The sequence below is a fragment of the Atractosteus spatula genome, chromosome 17 (genome assembly GCF_055471065.1).
Source record: "Atractosteus spatula isolate fAtrSpa1 chromosome 17, fAtrSpa1.hap1, whole genome shotgun sequence".
NCBI classification, from domain to species: Eukaryota; Metazoa; Chordata; class Actinopteri; order Semionotiformes; family Lepisosteidae; genus Atractosteus; species Atractosteus spatula.
This window is the reverse complement of record NC_142722.1, coordinates 17769425-17790515: the sequence shown is the minus strand read 5'-3', so window position 1 is coordinate 17790515 and position 21091 is coordinate 17769425. Positions and strand designations below refer to the sequence as shown.

General features: G+C 40.7%; 1 protein-coding gene across 3 annotated transcripts in view; it reads right to left on the bottom strand.

Annotated features, from left to right (window-relative positions):
* Window positions 1-21091, bottom strand: part of rasal1a (RAS protein activator like 1a (GAP1 like)) — a 67657-nt gene that overhangs the window by 39682 nt on the left and 6884 nt on the right. The window contains exons 3-8 of one of the 3 annotated variants that reach the window (XM_088936188.1): window positions 19450-19563; window positions 15746-15807; window positions 7757-7886; window positions 3860-3941; window positions 770-910; window positions 163-254 (exon numbers count right to left, since the gene is read on the bottom strand). In XM_088936188.1, the coding sequence (XP_088792314.1) occupies window positions 163-254; window positions 770-910; window positions 3860-3941; window positions 7757-7886; window positions 15746-15807; window positions 19450-19563 (621 nt within the window). Of the gene's footprint in view, window positions 1-162; window positions 255-769; window positions 911-3859; window positions 3942-7756; window positions 7887-15745; window positions 15808-19449; window positions 19564-21091 lie in introns of those variants that run through there. The other 2 variants (XM_088936190.1, XM_088936191.1) reach the window with 2 other exon arrangements.

The following is a 21091-nucleotide window of genomic DNA, read 5'->3' as shown; positions in this document are numbered from 1 at the left end:
TTAATTGTTAAACTTTAATTGTTGTTGTATGCTGTAATGGCTTCCTTAAAAAGAGAATAGGTACTGTATGGGAAGTCAAGGTGAGTGAAGCCCAGTCCTTTAGTTTGCAAATGAAATGAAAGCAAGAACAAAGACCTGACAAGGGCCTTTCCAAACTCTCACCCTGCGTCATCCTCAGTGTTTCCCAGGGGCAGCAACCGGAACCAGCCCTGCAAGAGTGGGGTCCTTTGCAAACAGGCCAGGGGGATCTCTACCTGCAAGCCATGGACATATGCACACACATGGTTATGACAGCGATCATCACATGGGCACAGTTTTGTTACTAGGCCCTTCCTGGGGGGCAAAGCATCACTCAGTCGTTCTCATTCTGGGTGAGGGGAGGTATGTTTAAAATGTAGGGACACGTTTAACCTCAGCTGGAACATTATATGCCAGCAATTGATAACTGAGAAACTGCCATTGCAAGGCACATAGTGTATCTGTATTTAGTGATTGATTTTCAGATTATTTGGTTATGCAAAAGGCCACCAGTGTCATACTGGGAGATAGGTTGGTAGTCTTATACCCTAAATAACACATATATACCCTGAAGTGGCTGTACATTGTGTAACAATTCAATTATATTATAATTATATATATACTCACAGATAAACACATGCAACATAGTCCTCACCATTCCCTTCCCTATGGAAGATTTTTAGTGGGCTTATGGAAACCAGGCTTATGGAAAAGAAGAGGGAGGTACAGGGGTGAACAGACAGTACAGTACCTTCCCTAAGAAGTCATTCTTCCCCACCATGTCCCAGTCCCACACTTCTAGCATGACGCAGTTCTCCTCTGTCAGCTCCTCTGACTCCAGCTCCAGCTCCAGCAGCTCGTCCCAGTGAGGGAAACGGGTCTTCTTAATAATCTGCATGTGGAAGAAATACTGGGAAAGCTAAACATTTGCAGTAAAACATTCTTTTCTTTCCATGAAGTCTCTGCTTTCATTCTGAAGTGTTTTAGGATAGACCTTAGCTTTGACAGACCACACCAGCTTCACTTTGAAGACCACCATTGTCCAGACAGACCTAGAATTACAGACGTTTAAATGCCAATCCCTCTCACTTGTATCTGTATTCGTGTTACAGTTGACAGCTTTTAACAGAATCAACTGGACTGCTGAGGAGCTCAACCAGTGCAGGCACACACGCAGAGAATGGGCCGAGCCCTATCAGCCGGGCATTGCCAGTTCAAGCAGGGCAATGTCAAAAAGAGCATGAGAAAGGGTAGAAAGAAGAAGAGGCCATTCAGACCAGGCCATTCAGCTTGGAAAGAGAAACAAATCTGAACAAAAGAAAATGAACTTGTCTGAATGAGACAAGTACCACTCCTCTCCTGTGAGGAACCAAGGACTGTGCAGTGTGTCAACGGTTGAATGGCTCTGATGAGAGGCATATCAGAGCAGGCCATCCTTCCTGTGCCGAGGAGGGCATGCAGCTACAGGACAATCAGAAACGAAGAAACAATTGGTGAATCTTGATGGGCTTATTCTAAACTTGAAAATAATTAATGACATTTTAAAAAGGGCTCTGTACATGAAGCTTTAAAAAGTCTGTTTGCCTTCACAGCACATGCTGCAATCCTTTCTCCGAGGTAATATGAAATTCCATGCACGTTTATGTCCCTGTTTGCTCTTTTTATGTATTTAACTAATGTCTATAAATTCAGGTCTCCTGTTCAGAGTCAAAGTCCTGCTATTGAAACGCTCTTATCCTAATGAAAGCCCTGACATCAACTCCCCAGATTCCTATCAAGTGAAATCACTGCAAGGTTATTGAAGTGGACAAGTGTTGCCTTTTTTCCATCTTTCTTTGCCTTGACAGGTTTTCTTCCCTATAGGAAAGATGACAGTGCAGTTCCATTAAAGGTTATATCCCAGGGAGTCATGAAAAAAGGACTTCATTTGTTAGTCACTTTGATTTGTGTTCTTGATTTCTTCAGAATGTTAAATTTTAAAAAATGGGCTATCATCTCTCAGACATAATGTACATCATTCATGCACATTTTTCAGTTCCTATCCTTTGTAATCCGGTAACTTGTATGAACCATAATACACAGCTCTGCGTAAGTGACTACTGTGACTTCAGATATTCTTTTACACTTGGAAGGAGTTTGTTTTGTAGCAATCACACATTAATAGTCCTTTCAATGTTACATTTTTTTAGATGAGTTGTAGTTTTAGCCAATTTGCACATTATGTTCATCTATTTCCTAACCGCATCATCCACTTCAGGGTCGAAGTGGAGCTGCAGTGTATCCCAGCGAGCAAATGGCACAAGGCAGGACACACCCTGGAAGGGACGCCAGTCCACTGCAGGGCACACACAGACACACACACGATCACACACATTTCACAATGCGCCTGGATGAGATCCTTGGATCAACTAGTTACCAATAGTTAGCTACTGATAAATTTCAAAGTTTACAAGATGGTGGATCTTGAATATCCTCTACCAGTGACAGGTACAGGATATTTTAAACATTTTACCCTGTACATTTTCAAATAAAAATATACAATTGATACTAAATATTCATCAACGTGCTGTGCAGTGGGAGCCCCTGTATTTCCTCATGGGTGATGACAGTGACTGCTCACCAGGATCTAAGGGTCCACACCCCCTGTGGCTACAGTGCTGTCTGTAAGAGGTGTCTCTGCTCTGGTTAATGCTGATTTTCTGTAGACACTGAAGGACTCAGTACCACTAATACACAACTGCAGTATCTTACGATATGACGGCTTCTGACAAAATATAAACTAAAAGTCAGGTCCAGGAAAGAGAAAAATAAATATTATTGGACTAAAAGACGCTTGAAAATATAGCCTCTTACCCATCATATACAGTAACAGACTCTTGATTTGTCTGTGCCCTAACTACAGGGAACAACTGACCCTAGGTAAAAAATAAAAAAAGGTAGAAACCTGTCTTTACATAAGACATTTGTTATTAATGACATTATTTGTCATTGTGTTGTGTTTGTCTGTGCCGTAGAACAAATTTCCCTGAGGGGACAATAAAGCTTGAATTGAATTGAAGACAATATTCAAATAAAAACCTGTGTGCTTTATGTTTTATTCATAACAACTGCATGTACACTATAAGACATTAATGAATAGTCAAATTATTTAACACGATCTGTTTGTCTTTATTTAAATAACATGTTGCCTGTTATGCAAATTTGTAACAATCTGTCTTTCCTCTCCTGCTGGCCAGGAGATTTTATTGCATTCAGGAGATAGTGTGGTTCAGGCTCCCAGGACAGAAGTATCTTAATGTTCTGAAATGTGTTTGTGAGTATTAAATGTTGTTCATGTTTAATTCCTGGGCTATGTGTGATATTAGATTCTCCAGATCTGTTACTGAGAGTGTTTTGACACTCTGCTTCACTGTGTGATAATGGCAACACTTCTGCCCAGGACAGGAAGCAGCCAGAGAGAGTAAAACTGCAGAGTCGCACTGTGTTCAGCAGCACGGTGTTTTGAGTCCTGAGCAGTAGTGTGCTCAGTATCTCAGTATTAAAGGATGCATTCCACTGCAATCAGTAGTGTTAGGTTGCTATGATGCAGTGTGTTCAGAATGGATGATGCTCAGTATGTTTGATTAGCTACAGGGCCTGTCTTTAATGAAGTGGGCCTTAAGAAGAATGGAAATAACATTTCTGGCCTGAATTCAATACGAGTTCCAGAATACTACCTTCAAAAAACCTTAACCTTCACACCTGTATCTGTCATGTCTGTACTTCCCAGGTTAGCACATGGTGATACAAAACAGCTCTTGTACTGCACACCAGAGAGGACCAGATCACAGCTGATGCTCACCGAGGTCTCTGCGCTGTGGTTGTTGAATATGATGCGAGCAAAGGGGTCTGAAGTACCTGAGATGTCTCGTGGTGCAAGATCTCTGTGGAGGCAAAGCAAACAGCTGACTTTAGTCACAGCACTTTCAGAAAACTATCAGGGTTTCAGGACCCTGGATAAACTCGTCAAGGATTATTGGAAAGAAAATATTAATAGAAATAAAGAGAATGCTGTTTTCAATGAAAGATATCGAAAATATAATGGAAATTGTACAAAAAGAAAAAAACTTTACTATAACATTGTAAGACCATAGTAAGTATCTCAAATTTGCAGAACTGTTCGGATTTGTATGCTTCTCACCTCAAACAAATTTATTGAGAATGTGTTGGCAAATTTATTGAGAAAGGATGCTACTTCAGATTTAACAGCCTTAAACATCTTTAGCATTTGAGTTAGATTCATAGGTCAAGCAGCTCACAGCCTGTGACACTTGGATAATCACTCAATATTAGTTTTCCTTGACACTTATTGATTGCAATTGTTTATTAAATATAGTAGAATACTATTTAGGCAGATTATCACATTACTACTCAAGGCCAAACATGCAACTGTTGCACAAAGCCATTCTCCCTTAAGAAATCTTTCCTGTCTACATAAAAGTTTTTCGTTTTTTGTTACTGAAAATGGTCTTTTCAACTTAGACAAAGCCTCTATGTGTTGCAGAGAATGCCAAGTTAAGTAGGCACAGATAGCTATAAATAAAACACTGAAATGTCATTGCAAATGAAGAAGTGAGCAAAGATGTATTTAACCACTGAGCTGTTTCAAATCAACCTACTCATTTGAACCACAAGGGGTGTGAGCTTTGGTGAATGTTGAGACACTGATTCAGCTTCAAACAAGAATCTCCAGAAAACACTCTTGAATGCATTTTACACTTGAGTCTCACCACATTTTTTTATGACACCATCCTAGAACCTAGCAGTGATCTCTAGTCTGCCGGTTTGTCCCTAAAACGAGCTGCTCAGGAATGCTCGGCTCTGGTTGCCCCCAACCCTACACTGAATGAAGCGATTAGAAAATGGCTGGATGGACGGACAGATAGTGAGTTCCACTCTGTTCTGGACAGCACGCTGGTGTTTAATGCCATTGCCTTAGCTGTAGGGCTTCCAGGCCAGGACACCTCTTGTGTGGAGAGTCCCTGATCTCCCTGTGTCTTCAGGTTTCTTTCCACCTCCCACAGACACGCAGGTCTGTTCTAATGGGATATTTTAGGTAATCCTCCTTAGGGTTCATAAGCTGGTAAGTTCCTTTTGTTAACCGTACAAACGTTCAGATCAGACTGCACAATATGTTGTCTCTCAGATACACACGGTGTGTGACAGAAGAGGAAGAAGACCTTTTGTTTTTGCACCTGGCAACGTTTTGTTCAAAATCACTCACTTAACACAAGCCAAACAGTGCCAGTGCTACCCTACTGCTCCTACTACTAGCAATACTGAACAGCATGATGGCAGTGACTTTGCATGAGTCCTCTGCCCTCATACCCTGTTTAGCAAAATCAGGCCCTGTTGTAGCTGCGACAACAATAAGGGAGGATATGGAGAGTAGAAACATTGCACAAGCACAATATGTTATGTACTTTTGCTTTCTTCTGGAAAGACAAACTCTAATTCCAGCCAATCACCAGCTGTAGAGCATACACACATGCCTCTAGAACACTGTTTCCCAGAATGCTTCATTTAAACACACCATGACCATTTCTACAGTAGCTGCACCAAAGTGCTGCTCCCTCTTGGTTTACTGGAGCGTGTTGAGGGCTGTGTTCTGGCTTTCTTGTTTATGTGGCCAGGCTGTGGACCCACTGACCAAGTGGGTTAAAGCCAAAAAAGGAAACAAAGTTTCAGCTGAGTCATATGAAGTCAGGCTATTAGTGCTTCTTTTCATATACAGTAGGCTGCAGAGATAAGCACATAGGATGGAAAGCTCACTTGCACTGCCTGATGCACAGAGGAGAATCAGGCCAGCTTTGTGCTCTCCCAACTCCAATCAGTGTTCAGCCAGGTGTGCGTGAGGCCTTAGGGAATCCCAGTACAGGACAGGAATCCCAGTACAGGCCTTTATTTCATTCCAGAACCACAAGCAATCCATTGCATTTGGATTGTTTTATGTGGCAGTATATTGGGCATACAGTGTCTGTTTGTTCACTGCAAATCAGTTCTCTTCTGATTATTGTATTACATGTCCCATCAGATGCAAGCTGACAATGAAATTACAATATTCCCTGGCATAGGTTTCATGCTTGAAGACATGTGAATGCTAAATTATGTTGTGGAGTTCTGTTATTCCTGACCTGCAGACCTTCAGTGATGAATAAATGCCAGACTTCAGGAAAGCTTTCATTTAATAAGAGTTCTGCATTAACAGTATACACAACAGCCTTTTTAGCCTTTAACCTAGCAACTGCTGCCAAACGTCTGTGTCTGGCTCTGTATTCATAGTACTTTGGGCTTTCATTTGTCTGTCCACAGATTTATATCAATTGCATTTCCTAATGCACCATTAACATACACCTGGGTGTGCTTATAATCACACGCTGCATTTTTACATTGATTTCACCCCATTTGATTGCAAAGTTTCAGCTGTAATACTGGGTAATTTAGTTCAGGGCTAAATTTGTCAAAGAACTGCATTTAAAAGAATCCCACACAAGCACATTAGGGAGCATTGAGCAGAACAGTCTCAACTCTTGATTTCTATTTAAAATGCAGATGATTGTTCATTATTTAAATTTCTTAAGAAAATTAAAAACTACCATTTAAGAAGACATTTGTGATGTTGTTGGGGAAGAAACTGAGATCTCTAAAGAAGATCTATTGCATAGCAATGGCTTGGAGCTTCTTCTGTCATAACCGAAATAGCTGTCAGTTCTGTCATTTATTAATGAAATATATTTAACAAGAACAGAACCCCAGTTGAGGTAGTGTGGTATGAAGAAGGACATGTAGTGGGGAAGATGGCCTTTAGGACACAGGAATGTGGAAATCCTTCACCTTTATTTACTGCAGCTTATAGTATAGGCAGCCAAACTGGCTGCCCCCCCAGGGAACCCAGAAACCTTCCTGCAAACCTGGAAGCTTCACAAAGCTTTGTAGCTACTGTAGCACAACAGCTATAGAGTGCCAGTTTTATGCATGTTACATGGACCAGTTTTTTAAGCCGTATTTCGTGAGGAGGCCAAGGGAATGAATGCTATATTTAGTCATCTTCCAATTTCTCTAACCTGACCTCAGTTTGTTCACACCAAGTTGCATTGTTTGATTCTTCTGTCTAGGTCTCACAAAACTCCTTTATTCTTTGCCTGACAAATCATAGGTTTAGTGACAGTGTTTATTTGGAGATTTATTTAAGCCACTTCACATAAAAAACACACATCTCACTTCCAGAAGTGCACTAATGTTAACAGATCGGTCCAGCTTCCACACAGCACAAGCTTTCACTGCCACCTCACACCGTTGCGGGGTTTCCACACAGGACCGCCCCCGTCTCCAAGTCAGTAGCAGTGGCAAACATCACAGTCATTTCCATTTTGCCATTCACACTCTTCTGTCTTGCTCTTGGCCAGCAAGCCGACACGAGCCAACACTGACTGAGCCTGGTGCCCTCTTTGTAAGTCCCCTTCCGGGGTTTGACCTTTGCTTTGCCCGGTTACTCTCCGCAACACGTTCAAGCGAGGGTCTGACTCCCCGTGTCGACCAGGTCTGCCGATTCCCTGCTCCATATGTGGAAACTACCCATGTGTGTATTCAGTCTTTACATGCTGCCCAGCTGCATGACAGTCTGGGCCACATAGCTGACATGAACCCTCCACCATTCGTGTCAGGCCGGAGGGGCCTGTGGGTCGCCCCACACTCTCACCTGGCCTCAATGACATGGCACCGCAGGGCCATCCTCGGGCCATCCCGCAACAGCTCCAGACCCAGGTGAATCTCCCCCTGCACCTCCTCGTCTGGGTCGACCCGCGTCAGGTTCATCCAGTTGTCCAACCCTGACAAAAACAAACACACTATAGCTTTTCTGAGAATGCCATTTACCAAGCAATGCAGCTGTTCATCCTTTGTTGCCTTTGAACATGGAACAGCTCTGGAAGAACCTGGTTGCTCCAGCCACAGTGATCTCAGACACAGAGGAGTGCACATTGTCCTCACAGGACCCTCTTAACAAGTAAGATGTGCTTACCTGAAGAGGCTTTTCCTGCTTCAATACATTTTAATAAATTACAGTGAAGCAGCAATACAGCAGCCAGCTGTCTGACTGGCTTAAGAGGCTTCTAATGTCTGTGATTAAACAAAAGCTTTGAAATTTAGCCCTATGAGCAGACATAAAAGCGAATCTACAAAACCTTCGTTTTTTTGTATTTGGTTTTCCATCTTCAATGCACAGGTTTACCCCTGAAACTCTCCCATAGTCAAAGACATGTCCCAGTGCTCGCTGCATAGCCCATTTAAAGCACTGGCCCAGTAAATGAGGAGAACTAACGAATACTCGCGATCTACACTTGACTTGGATGCTCTTATTCACGTGAGTCAAGACGACAGATTTTTACATTTTCTATGGTGTTACCGAAGGCTTCGACTTTCTAAAAAATATTTGGTATGGGTCAGTCACGGTGCATTTCCTAGACATGTTAGACTTTCAAGGTGTATGTAAGCATGTATACAGTAGACAAGTGAGGATGGTCCTTGTAGTTCTGGGGTTTTGAGAAATCTCATAATTGCAAGAAGCTATAACATAACGGAGTCTGATGTGTGTTAGAGAGAGGGAGTGTAACTACCAAAGACAATTCTTATTGGGTTTTATAAATCCAGATTTACTGCAGTTAATCGATTCAGGATGAATTTTAATGTGCTGGCCAGAAACCCTTCAAATACTGAATGGCATCCAGCTTCACATTTTTTGCTACTCATGAGAAAGCTGCATTGACCCCCTTTAACTGGCTCCAGCACAGTATGTTTCACTTAGCCTCCCTGTCACAGCCGAATCCCTGAGAGCTGCATAAATTTTACCGGGATGTCGGGATTCTGAAGGCAGGGAAAGTTCCATGTGGGAGGGGAAAAGGAGAATGACCCGCTGGTGACGTGCACTGGTGGAAGATTAATGTGAAATGCAACTAAATTTAGCAGAGATGGGGCTTTTCTGTCCATGCAAGGACTGTGTATCTGGGAACCATCCGTGCCCAGTGCTCCGGTCTAGGACTGCAGGGGTTCGAGTCACTCAAGTAAACTCGGGAGGAATCCAGTAAATGTGGTTAAAAGCTACTTTAAATTTAAAAATGACTAATATGTTTAAGGAAGTCAATGCTAAGATGATGGAAAATATATTTAAGGAGACCAACAAAAAATGTAATGTTTCAAGCATTTTAAGTGCAGTCAGATTTATTAAATTAATTTTAAATTGTAAACTGTAAATTAACAATATTCTGTGGCACGAGTTTATCCAGCACTAACTCACAAACAGTAAATGTGATCCTTTTTCATAGAGTGTCACACAAAATCTCTAATATGATAAAAACTTTTACCTTCATTATAAATTGTCTGACATTCAATAAAATAAAAAATATTTTTTTATAAAAATAAAAAATACCATTTACATACTCCATTCTAAAAATGGAAACAGTGTGTTTGAAAAGCACCTTTTATAAATGTATAGCAATATAAAGAAAAATTAATACCATAAGATGAAATTCATATATAAAAATAACATGAGTACAGTACAATAATATACAGTATTTCATCTGCCTAAAGATCTTACCCTTTTTCCCAAAACTAAGCATATCAAGGTTAATTCCCAGCCTTAATCTATTCGTTGCTCTCTAAAATAGAACTGTACAGGATCCAGGGCCAACCTGCTCTTGAAATATCAAGGCTGTGGAGCTCAGCTTGTGCTCTGGGTGAGTTTATGTACAGGCTGAGCAGCTCAAGCACCATCCAGTCGTCTCTTTTTTTCTCATGACAATTGCGAATGCCAGGGTCTCGAAATAGATGACTCCATACTTCTTCCTAAGTAACTTTTCCCATTGCAAGACATTTGATTTAAGTGGGTGCTCGCACTGAGCATGATTCATCAGAATGTTTGAACAGAGCTGATGGAAAAAATAAGCAGTAGGTGAAAAAATAAGTTCAGCGTAGGTGTCGCTGATGATGAATTGCTTTTTAAAATCCAATTACCTGAAGAGACTTTTTTGTTAACATTAAGAGGCTTTTTTAAAAAAGGACAATTGGTTGAAAAACACAAAAGTGAAAAAGTTTTTTTGAAGTCATGCATATTTTTAACCATCCTAATTACATGTAAAAATAAAGAAACGGAGCGGCCATCACCACTTCTGCTCATTGACTGAGGGCTACCGAGCAGCCTCTGGGGTGAACAGAATGTGCAAACCCCTGCAGACCTGATCGCTGTGGTGCCTGTCTGTACCTCCTGAGACATATTTGCTTATTTAATCCATCAACGCTACAGCCTACAATGCAATATTTGGAAAAAGAGAGATACTTGTATGTACGAATACTGAAATGTATATAGTGGGCAGTCATTTGATCTTTAAAGTGGGTTTATACACAGAAATTATTTTTAAATGTGATACAGAGGAAAGGTGGGACTGCTTGAAATCCTAAGATTACATATTCCATTTTGATAGCTTCGTTCAAGCACTTACTAGTTCAAAATACTTCACAAGAAATAAAATCTTAATTTCATAAACAGATGGCTACATTCCTCATTTCCCAAGAGCAAACACAAAAATACCAATAACTTCATATCATGCATGTAGTGAAAATAGTGGAAAGTAATCTGGTCTCTTAATGACCACATCTGTCTTTTACGTAAATACAGTACTAAGCTTGACAGCTGTTGATAAAAGACTTTGAGGAAGACAAAATTAGCAATGAAGGACAAAGTGATGGATAACAAGTTGTACACAATTCTACTGAGAAATTCAGCATTATGTTTTCTTCTGTAAATTTTTCTATTAAATTACAAATCATTCAAAGTACCAGTTACAGAAACAATAACCGTCTCACAGAATTCTTCATTTTTTAGAACAGTAAGACCCACTTTGCCTTTCATTTATAAAAAAAGATTTTCATATCACCGTCTCATTGATTTTCAAAATCTCTGCCGAGCTGCAGAGCGGATTTGTGCAAAGTGTATAATTTAAAATTGAACCATTAAGACTCTGGACTCCTTTCAAGACACCTAGGCTGGATGCAAGCCACCAGAACAGCACGTCCTCTTGAAACCAGAAGGCTCTGTTTACATCAGCTTCCCATACACCCATACACCCTTGTGAAATGTAACAAGACAAGTGCCACCCACCGCTCAAACCACAAAGTACAAAGTACCGATTCACTCCTCAATGTTTTCCATCCACTAACTTTCGCCCATATTGACACGTTTATTTCTATTCTGTTCAGTCTTCTGCCAGTTTACAGACTATACAACCTAGTGTGTGTCAGGTTACCGAAGTTATAAAAGTACAGAATGATCCCACAACCTGTAATGACTCACTCATTCCGGTCATTAAAAAATCTCAGGTGATTGGAATAACCTGGCTCCTTAAACCAGTTTGCCTTTATGCATAAAATCCAGGATCAGGCGGTTTGTAGCAGACTACCTTGATAAATAATGGGTTACCTACAATATGGAGCTATGGTGAAAATGAGCAGGAGTACCAGTATAATGATGAATCTCATTGACTTGGTTCCAGCTGCCTTTCATCTTGACCCATCCTTATCCAGCACACACAGGCACCTAACTCCAGTCTCCCGAATCACACGCTGCTGCTCTCTGTTGTGTGGAGGTGTCTGAATCTTGGGAATGTCGTGGGAATGTTGTGGCTTGGCGACCCAGTGTCACCACTGTCCTTTCTCCCCCCAGAGTCAATGATCCAGCCAGCGTTAAGGTGTACAGAGGGGGGATCCATGCTGTTTTACCCATCACAATGCACACTACTCCACACCTGTCACCCAGAGAATGAAAGAAAATCCCTATTTTCACTGCTATCCTTCTTAATTAAGCAGAAAATGACACGAAATAGCTTGTACTGTTTTTTTTCTATTTTTAAAACTGTCAGTTTCACTTTTTGTTTCAGAATAAAATGTGTCACACAATTCTAACAACAGTATAACTGAAAACCACAGCAGTCTATACTGAATTTTCACTGAAAGGATATGAGTATTAGGAGTATTCCGTGTGTTTACACAGTAGTATCTAAACACGTTGTAAGTTCCAGAATGAGCATCAATGCTGTCTAACATCTTAAATGATCCAAAGAAGCTTTGGACATTCAAGAAAGTCAGTCAAGAAAAAATCATTACCCTCCCATTTATCAGTTTTAGTTGCTTATGAAATAAATAAATGGTTAATGGATTCAATGAACATGTTATTAATGCTAGTTGTATAAAGGGTCAACTGAGTAATGCAGATCTAGTGGAGTTGATGTGGCCAAGCTCCAGAGTCGCATCAGTTTAATGAATAGCCAGTTACTGAATGAGACTGGCTGAGCTTTGCAAAAGTGACAATAACCAGGGTGCTGATCACAATCAAAAACGTTAATCTAAGATCTGCTCCACTGACCTGCTTATTCAAGCAGGAAGTCAACTCATCTTCAGAAAGGAGAAGCACAGCCTTTGAGCCTTGTTGAGCCTACCCCACACACCTTCCTATTTTTCAGCATGGAGTTCACCTTTATTTGATCCTTCCCAGCCAACACGAGGTGTATTTATTTTGTCTCACCTTCGATGCTATCAGGAGTAAATGATAAAAGAACTATTGAGCTCTTTAATAGGTAACAGCTATATTTTAACAAATATTCAGTCTGGGTTTGTGTGTGTGTATGTGTTGCAGCAGCCTTGAAAAATCTTAGCATTAAGATATTAAAAGAGCTCTAAACAAAAATCTGTTTAACCATCTTAACAAGATTTCTCTATAGATCACCCAATTTTTCAGAAAACGTTGCATAGTACTGGTTATGATATTAACTCCCTTGTATGGTTTCAATATAAAAAAGCATAAGCAGTGTTTAAAATCTGACACTTATTTCACAACCTCTTACAGTTACACAAGGTTCTATCCTGGGTCCTGTTCTTTAATGAATTAACAGTCTTGCTCAGGCAACAGGCCACTCTCATATCCTGCTCTACACAGACCACATCACCTCATATTCAGCTGGAACCACATCATCAATAAGGACCAATCTGCAGCTCAGTTTAGATGAAATTCTGCTGGCATTCTGTGAACTGCGCCTTCAACTGCACTCTGATCAAACAAAACGTGGGCTATTTCCTAAAAATACTTTGAACTACTTCCTTACTAATAATGTTTCTGATCTTTTACTTAAAGTGTGACTTCAAGTCCATGGAAACGTTGGTTCATACTGTAAATCTGGGTATTTAATTGGATAGCGTTTTAGCTTTTAAAACCCCTTAACACATTCCATGTCAAAGTCAAATCTGCTTGGTTTCCTTTATCACAACAAACTTTTTACACTTTGCACTAGATACAGTATGCACCACTTCAGACTTCTGTACTCTCCATCTTGAACAATGGTGCTGTTATAGTATTTTGATTAAAGAATGACCCTATAAAAGTGGATGCTTTATACCATTCTGCCATGAGGTTCATCAGTGGCACCCCATCACTCTCAGATCTGTCTTGATTCTTTCACCTCTGTGATGTTTCTTCTCTGCAGCTGGATAAATGCTTCCTTGGTTTAAATTAATAAATAGTACAGTTCTTTAATTGTAAAAGCGTTCCCATGTCAAATGGTGCACTGCTATTCTCTGAACCACCTGCGAATTTAAGATGTAACACCTTTATCAAACTGAACCTCCCAAGAGCACTAACCAGCATCAGGCACAAGTCATTTCAATTTGCCAAAGCCAACGACTGGAACAATCTGCAGATTAAGCTGAAACTGTCCACCTTCAGTTTTCTAATATTTTCAGTTGGGTGACTAAATATCTTCTGCCTGACTCTTGCGCTTGTCAGCACTGACGTACTGTAATTTTGGTTTGTGCTGATCTTTTCTTTCTTTCAATATTGTCTTCTGTTCAGCAAATGGAGTCAGCCTCTGTCATCTTTGTCAATGAGAATTTGTTCCAAATAACTTACCCGCTTAAATATATAAAATACGATGAGGATTATTATTATATTATCATCAAAGCTAGACCTACAGTACACCAAAAGACGCACTTAAAATACTATAAACACTGCCTTTATTTATTTCTCTGGGTCATCCTGCTTAGAGCAGAGTAGTCCTGTATATAACAAAACAGCTCCCTCTCTGTACAGCTCACGTTTCTGTTTTCCCTATCAACAGCAATTTGTCCATGAGACTGGAGGCTCTCACACAACAAATAAAGAGCAATCTGTAGAAGTCCAGCCTTTACTACTTCTTTTAATTTTGTACAACCTCACCAGTGCCTTCGCATGTAAGATGACATTTTGGTAAAAAAAAAAAGATTAATCTTTGGTGAGACATACAGTATCAAACTGTAATATAATTTGGTTTCCAGGGCAACAAAAACATTTTGAGACTGATTTGCGTTGGTAATAAGCGTGCACTGACAGGGACAGCTGAATCAATCACTTAACTCCCAGTCTGTTAGTAGTCTCTTGATGTTCAGCTTCTCTGCTTGTAAAACAAACTTTCCGCCAGTCAGCCTGACTGACAGCTTCAGCCTCAGCCCAATGGCTTTTGACACCGTCTCTGAGGGGAACTCATCGCTGAACAGAAGTGCAGGGTTTACAGTAACGTGTAAATAACAGGTCTCTCACTGTTTATAACTTTGCTCCACATACCAAGACGTGTTCAAACCAATGGGTCCATTGCCCGTTCTCTCAAGACATCAGCTCAAGTTGTGTGCAGAGGTGTCTACTCAGAGATTCTCAAAAAAAAAGGACAGGCTTCCTCTCTTCCCATTTTCCTGTCAGCAGCATTATGTTTAGCTATAGCAGTTACCATTTGGAAAAGGGATTTGAATGAGGACTTTGGGAATTATTCATAAAATCAAAAACATTTTGCTCATGACAAAAATCTAGCCTAATTAGCCATGACCAACTGTTCAAATGAACATAAAAATAAATCTCCTGCCAACTGTGTTTCTGAAACATGGTGAACAGTTGATACAGTATTTTCTGCCTGTGTGGATTCTCCAATCTTGAGCTCATCCGCAGGAGAAACACATTTGCATCTCTTTAGTGAGCAGCCTTTCAGAAATTCTTTAACAATCTGTGTTATGTGAAAATGAGATCTATTTCACCTACAGTACGTGACTTTGGCAGCAAACTTTCAAACAAACATGATCTGAGGTTCATCTTTGTCCCCACACCCGCAGATCCAGCTGCAAGCAGATATCACTGGATGCAGAACGGTCGCTTCAAACTTTCTCTCAACTGTTTTATTCTAGGAAATGAACAATTTGGCCATTCAAATCTGATTTAGATGTATACAAAGTTAATATATCTAACTTAGTATTAACATTACATAACTTAGTAAGCTTGTGGTTGAGGTAAAGCTAAATCTTGAGCCGGGTGTCTTTATTCCCTTGGTTTGCTGTCTCATTAAAGGAACTTGTGTTTTTAGTCCTAAATGCTGGTAATAAAGATCTTCATGCTTTCTGTATACAGTATCTAGAAAGGGTTCTAGTGGTCCTTTACTGGTAATTCTGCATAATCCCAGTTAAACACGTCCTACAGTTCAAGACATCCTGTATTACTGAAGGGGAGAAGGAGAACAACACAATGACTCACTTTTCATTCTTGATTCTTGGTTCTGTATGCCTGCAGGTTCCATCACTCAGTAAAGCCTGCGCTATGCATACAGTATATGGTGTACAAAACCAGAGTTACCTTTGGATTGGGCAGCAATAGTTTCTTTGCTCAAGGATACTTTCCCAATGACATCATCATGCCTAGAAAAAGGAAAGAAGGGTCAAATTCGCCATAATTCTTAATAAATAATCATTAACCAGCCACTCATAAAGTGCAAAGTGCTCATACAGATAGTTGACCAGCTCACATCACTGTACCTGGTATGACAATGAAATTTGATACACAGCCAAATGGTAGCAGAGGGAAGATGTTCAGATGAATTACACCAGTGTCCATCTGAGCATCACAAGGTGGTGGTCAATCTAAGACAATTCAATATAACACCCACTGCTGTGTAGTGTCATAGTACATACATACAGCCTGTTGAGCTTTTGAATGTGAACATAATTTTCTCTATAGTGCACAGTTCTCAAACAGATGTTTGATACCTCTACAAGTACCTTGGAGTATAGATCAGTAAGCTAATTGTAGTCATTAAAATAGTTATAATTGATGCAACACTTATTCCCCATTTTCTATTGACAAAAGCCAATTAATACAAATTTACAAAATGAAAGAAACTCATACTGTATGTGTACAGCTTCAGATTTCTGTAAGTGAACATTTGCTTCAGGGAGAGAATGAGTCCATGAGAGTTAAAGTGTATTGGGGGAATGGTGTTTCTTTATTCAATGTACCACCTGGATGCTGATCATGTTTTCTTTATTCTGGAACGTTTTCCCCCTGACAGATGCCATAGTATTTAGTCTAGCTTAGTGATGAGCAAATTACTCAGAGAATCACTGCGGATGCATGTGTAGGTGATAGCCTTTTTCCCCAATATGACTGTCACATATGGACAGCAGACAGGCAGGGCTATTAGCTCTCTGATTCGTACAAAGGGAGCAAGGGAACACCGAATCTTGAGGGAGTTCCATTATGAGATGCTGGCAGGGTTGCAGGTGGGGGTTACTGTACTACACAGGATCTGATTTTCACCAGCTGGATATGTACCTTTGATTCTATACAGCTGATATATTTTTGAAAGCAGGAAACTGCTTGTCTTTTGCGTGTTCAGACTGTTGTGAGCAGGTAGCAGGATTCCCTGTAAACATCTCCTGTTCATTCAATGTCTGAGGTGGCAGCTCTGTTTCAGTGACGTGTGTCTTTAGATACAGCATTCCTTCTGATGACGCAGTAGCTCCTACAGCAAATGTCTCCAACCCCGATCAGATGGAACAGCTGGCGATCTTCCAGCTGTCAGAGCCTGAATGATGGCAAGAGGGCTGCAGCCTTACAGACAGCCCCACACCAGACGCAAGCTGACATTTTGACATTTAGAGCAGAGGATTTATACCTTACAAATGCAATGCTTGATAATATCTTGAAAACAAAAATGGCACACAGAATATTTTAACAGCTGTAACAACCTTTAGTGTTATACAGTATAGTACAGAATCTCAAGGCTTTCCCTCTAGTGTAACTTTAAGAAAATTATTTGTCCGAGGACTTGAGTCTCTAATAATTTAGGAAAATCTTTACTAAAGACTTGAGTAATTTTTGTGAATAAGTTAAGCACACAGATTGACTAGAGGTGTAAAGCATTTTTAAAGAGCAAAACCACTCTAGTGACTTCTATGACTCTGCCTATCTTTTTCTGTCTATAGATTGATTTCCATTAACAATGGAATATGTAATAAAACATCACGTCTCAACAGACCAAAAAATAATTTGAGGGACACATTGCTGGTGTGAGCTGTTAAAATGACTTTGAATAATTGGAATAATGGGCTAGCCAGGTCTACAGAGACATGGGGCACAAACCAGAGTTTTGGAGGAGAAGGTTTGGATTACTTTGGGCTTTAAATGCAAAAACAAGTGTCCCTGGAATGGAGTAAGAAAAAGGATAAATAACCGCTGTTTACCGTAGGTGCTATAAATTGTTAGTACATGTTACAACTAGTTTTCTGTCTGTGTGTATAAAACCATTGAAAATGATCATCATACCATACTGGCTGCTAACTGGAGTAAGCCAACTGTTCAAAGTATGATTGATTCTATAGGCAGAGAGGAAGAAGCAGAGTGGAATTCCTAAGTGGGCTAACAAGTAAAGACCTGTACTTGCAGCGCAGGCTGGGCCCTACCGTCCTGTGGTCACTGTTTCATTTCTTGGTTATTTGAGTCATCTGTGACAGGGATCCCTTAAGATTCTATGTATAGATAGGTGTGTAGTGTCACCATAGCTTAATTCACTCGCTAATAACAGTGTTTGCAGTGTAATCAGTATGGGTTTAATCAATCCTACATCTAACACATGAGCCTGCAAAACGGTTTTTGAAATCAAAGTTGACACAATAATGCTGACTAGTGGTTTAGGCACTGAAGTCTTAAATTAAAACCTCTCCCCTAGATTCTTAATAGAATTGATTTTCACTATTCCGATGGAGTGATGTCTTGTTAAAGGGTGTTTATATGGGCCTCTTGTCACACCTTGTGACTTGATATCTCCAGGTCTCAGAAACTGAGGAAGGCTGGCTGTGGTCACTGACAGGACAGGAAACCTCTGAGGGGAACCTGGTTGCTGCTGGGTGATTCTCTGCCATTGGGATCACACTTCGCAGTACAGGGAACACTGTGATCCCACAGCAGCTTTTTAAAAAAATCATGTTCAGAAAATGCTGAACTGAAAATGGCAGATGAAGAAGCTATGAAATATCACATAGTGAAAGAGACTAGAAATGCTTAAGGATGATTGCACTTTGCCTGTTTTGACTTTGTCTGAGCAAGGCTGCAGAGCTACTGGGATGTTTTGAAATGGTTGAGCGATTTCTATATTCGGAGTCTCTAGATTATAGTCATCTAGATTTCATCGAAAGAGTGGATAGCAAATAATTAATAATTCAGGGACCTGCAATTTGAAGCCTTACATATCTCTCACTACATCTTAAGCGAAGTGTATACTGGCATAAACAAACACACCTGAAACATTTCATGCTCTTTGTGTGTATCTGAGAGATGTCAAACTGCAGCTGTAGGGAAATGTGCCCCAATTTCAATTTCACTGCAGGCTTAATGAGATTAAAGCACATGTTTAAGCCAACTCAAGATACTGGGTTCCTAATGATATATTTCACTTAATTTTGTTTAGGCAGGGAACAAACCTTTACTTGTTCCTTAACTGTACTACTACTTTTGTATCTTTTAATCACAATCTTAACAAGATCCTGTTGCTCAGAAAACATGCAGGATAAAAACACAGCTTCCTGCACATACTTTAAAAAACAACTTGCTCCAGGTCATAATGGAACTGTCCACCAGTCTTTTCCTTCAGTGTCCTCCCCTCAATTTTCACCTCCTTAATGTTGGTTTTTAAAGAAAAAGAAATGAACCACCCTATAAACTCAAATGTTTGTTCATTTTATGAGTGAAGCACCAGATTTTATGAGTGAAGCACCAGATTTTATTTGATTTGACTGGGAAAATAATATCGTATGACACCTCCTAGATTTAGGGGTAACTTCACCTGTATCATACGTTCCTTGGGTAAGTACAAAAAATATCAGTAAATGCAATTGTTTCTAAGAGTGATGTCAGAAAGTGCACTAATCTAGGAAAGGACTGTGCTATCAGTTTCCTAGCTGAGGTCAACTTGTTCTGACGTTTTACAGCCCAGTGAGTTCAATCAGTGCAACTCTTTATGTGATGAACTATCCAGCAATGCTGTGCGATATGCAGGCTCTTACCCAATGGTGTCCTCATCTATGACATAGAAGGACAAAGTGTGGAAGCCCATGGGCAGGTGCAGGGTATACTCCTCTCCCCAGAATGGGTTCAGGTTCTTCCACACAGTTGCTGTCCTGCAGACAGATGGAGTGATAATGCTGTATTATAATTCTGCAAGGTTGTTAGAGCAATATGAGCATGAGAACAAAGGTTTAGAAATGCAGGGAACCAGTTAAAATCATTTTAGACTTTGCAATTCTGACATACTGTAACCTACCCACAGGTGTGGGATATATTTTACTTTGAGCAAGCTTGCTTGGGCCTTGCCCAAGCACATGTTGTGATCTATGATGCTGACATCTTAGGTCTGAAGCCTGGATCATATCACAAACGGACCTTGACTGGGGGGTTCGCCCATGTGACCTCATACAAGTGGCATGTTGAGCCTAGATAAAGCTAGAAAGCTAATTAGCCATGGCTTTCTCAGCTTACAGCAGAACAGCCACCACAACAGCGTGGGACCTGCAGGTTTGCAGTGTGGTTGTTAAAGGGTTGTGCCTCTTCATATTTGGTCCAGAACCTTTTGTACCTCTTGATGTGTCAAAGAAAAAGTGTACATTTGTCCTTTCTTCCCATGTGGGGCTGATTGCAGTTGGCACGAACGTATAGTTGGCGATTTCAATTCAAACTGGATGGCTATAGAACATGAAAATGCCTGGCGATTCAGTTTGACAGTATTAGGACGTGAAATGCAGATCCCTCTGGTTCCACTGGCCAGGGACATGATGGGAATCTTCTGCTCCACAGACCAACCGTACATTGCTGACCTCTGAGAACTTCTGTGCAATTGACTGGGGTTCCTGATACTTTGACCAGTAAGTCTATTAGAAAATGTTGACATTTTTGAAAGTTTCAAAAGCAGGAAACCATTATCAACTAACAACAGCAACAACACAGAGGAAACCACAAGGGAAAAGCGGACTCTAATTGCAGGGCGACGCATTTGGTCTGTATTTGTTACCACTTCCACTGTGGCCATCATCCACCTTCATGTGATAAGTCAGTGTGGGGTGGTTTTCTTTCCTTCTGTTTTTTTTTGCTGCCCAAACTCCATATAAATCAGTGAGTCATGGTTTCAGAACAACAACAGCAACACTGGGCTACAGGCACAACGCAGGAAGTGGCATTAGCAATTGCAGGAAATGTTCTTGCAACAATTATTCATACAGCCTGAAAAGGGCACTGCCAGCGACCGAGGAGCTTCTTATCATGCCCACTATGACCTTCTTCAGACAGTGCAGCCTGGTGAACATCGCAGCAAAGCCTTTATTTTAAATGTGGGTTTCCCAGTTCCTTTTTCCTACCCCCTCTATTTGGAAGCAACTCAGTTTCATGCCTGCAAACGTTGTCCCAGTGCAGGATGGGAATCAGTGCAGTGAGCAGACCCCTCTGGGTGGTGCACTGCCCAGGCCCCCTGCCACAAGCTATTGCACAGCTCACAGCAAGAGCTGACAGCAGCTGAAGGACAGATGCAGCCCGCACCGGGCACACACGCGTTGGCCCAGCAAGCCCAACTACCATCCAACGATCCGGACTGACTCAAGCCCACTCATCCCTGGACTGAAGAATCATGGTCATCCACAGCTAAATCCGTGACCAGAC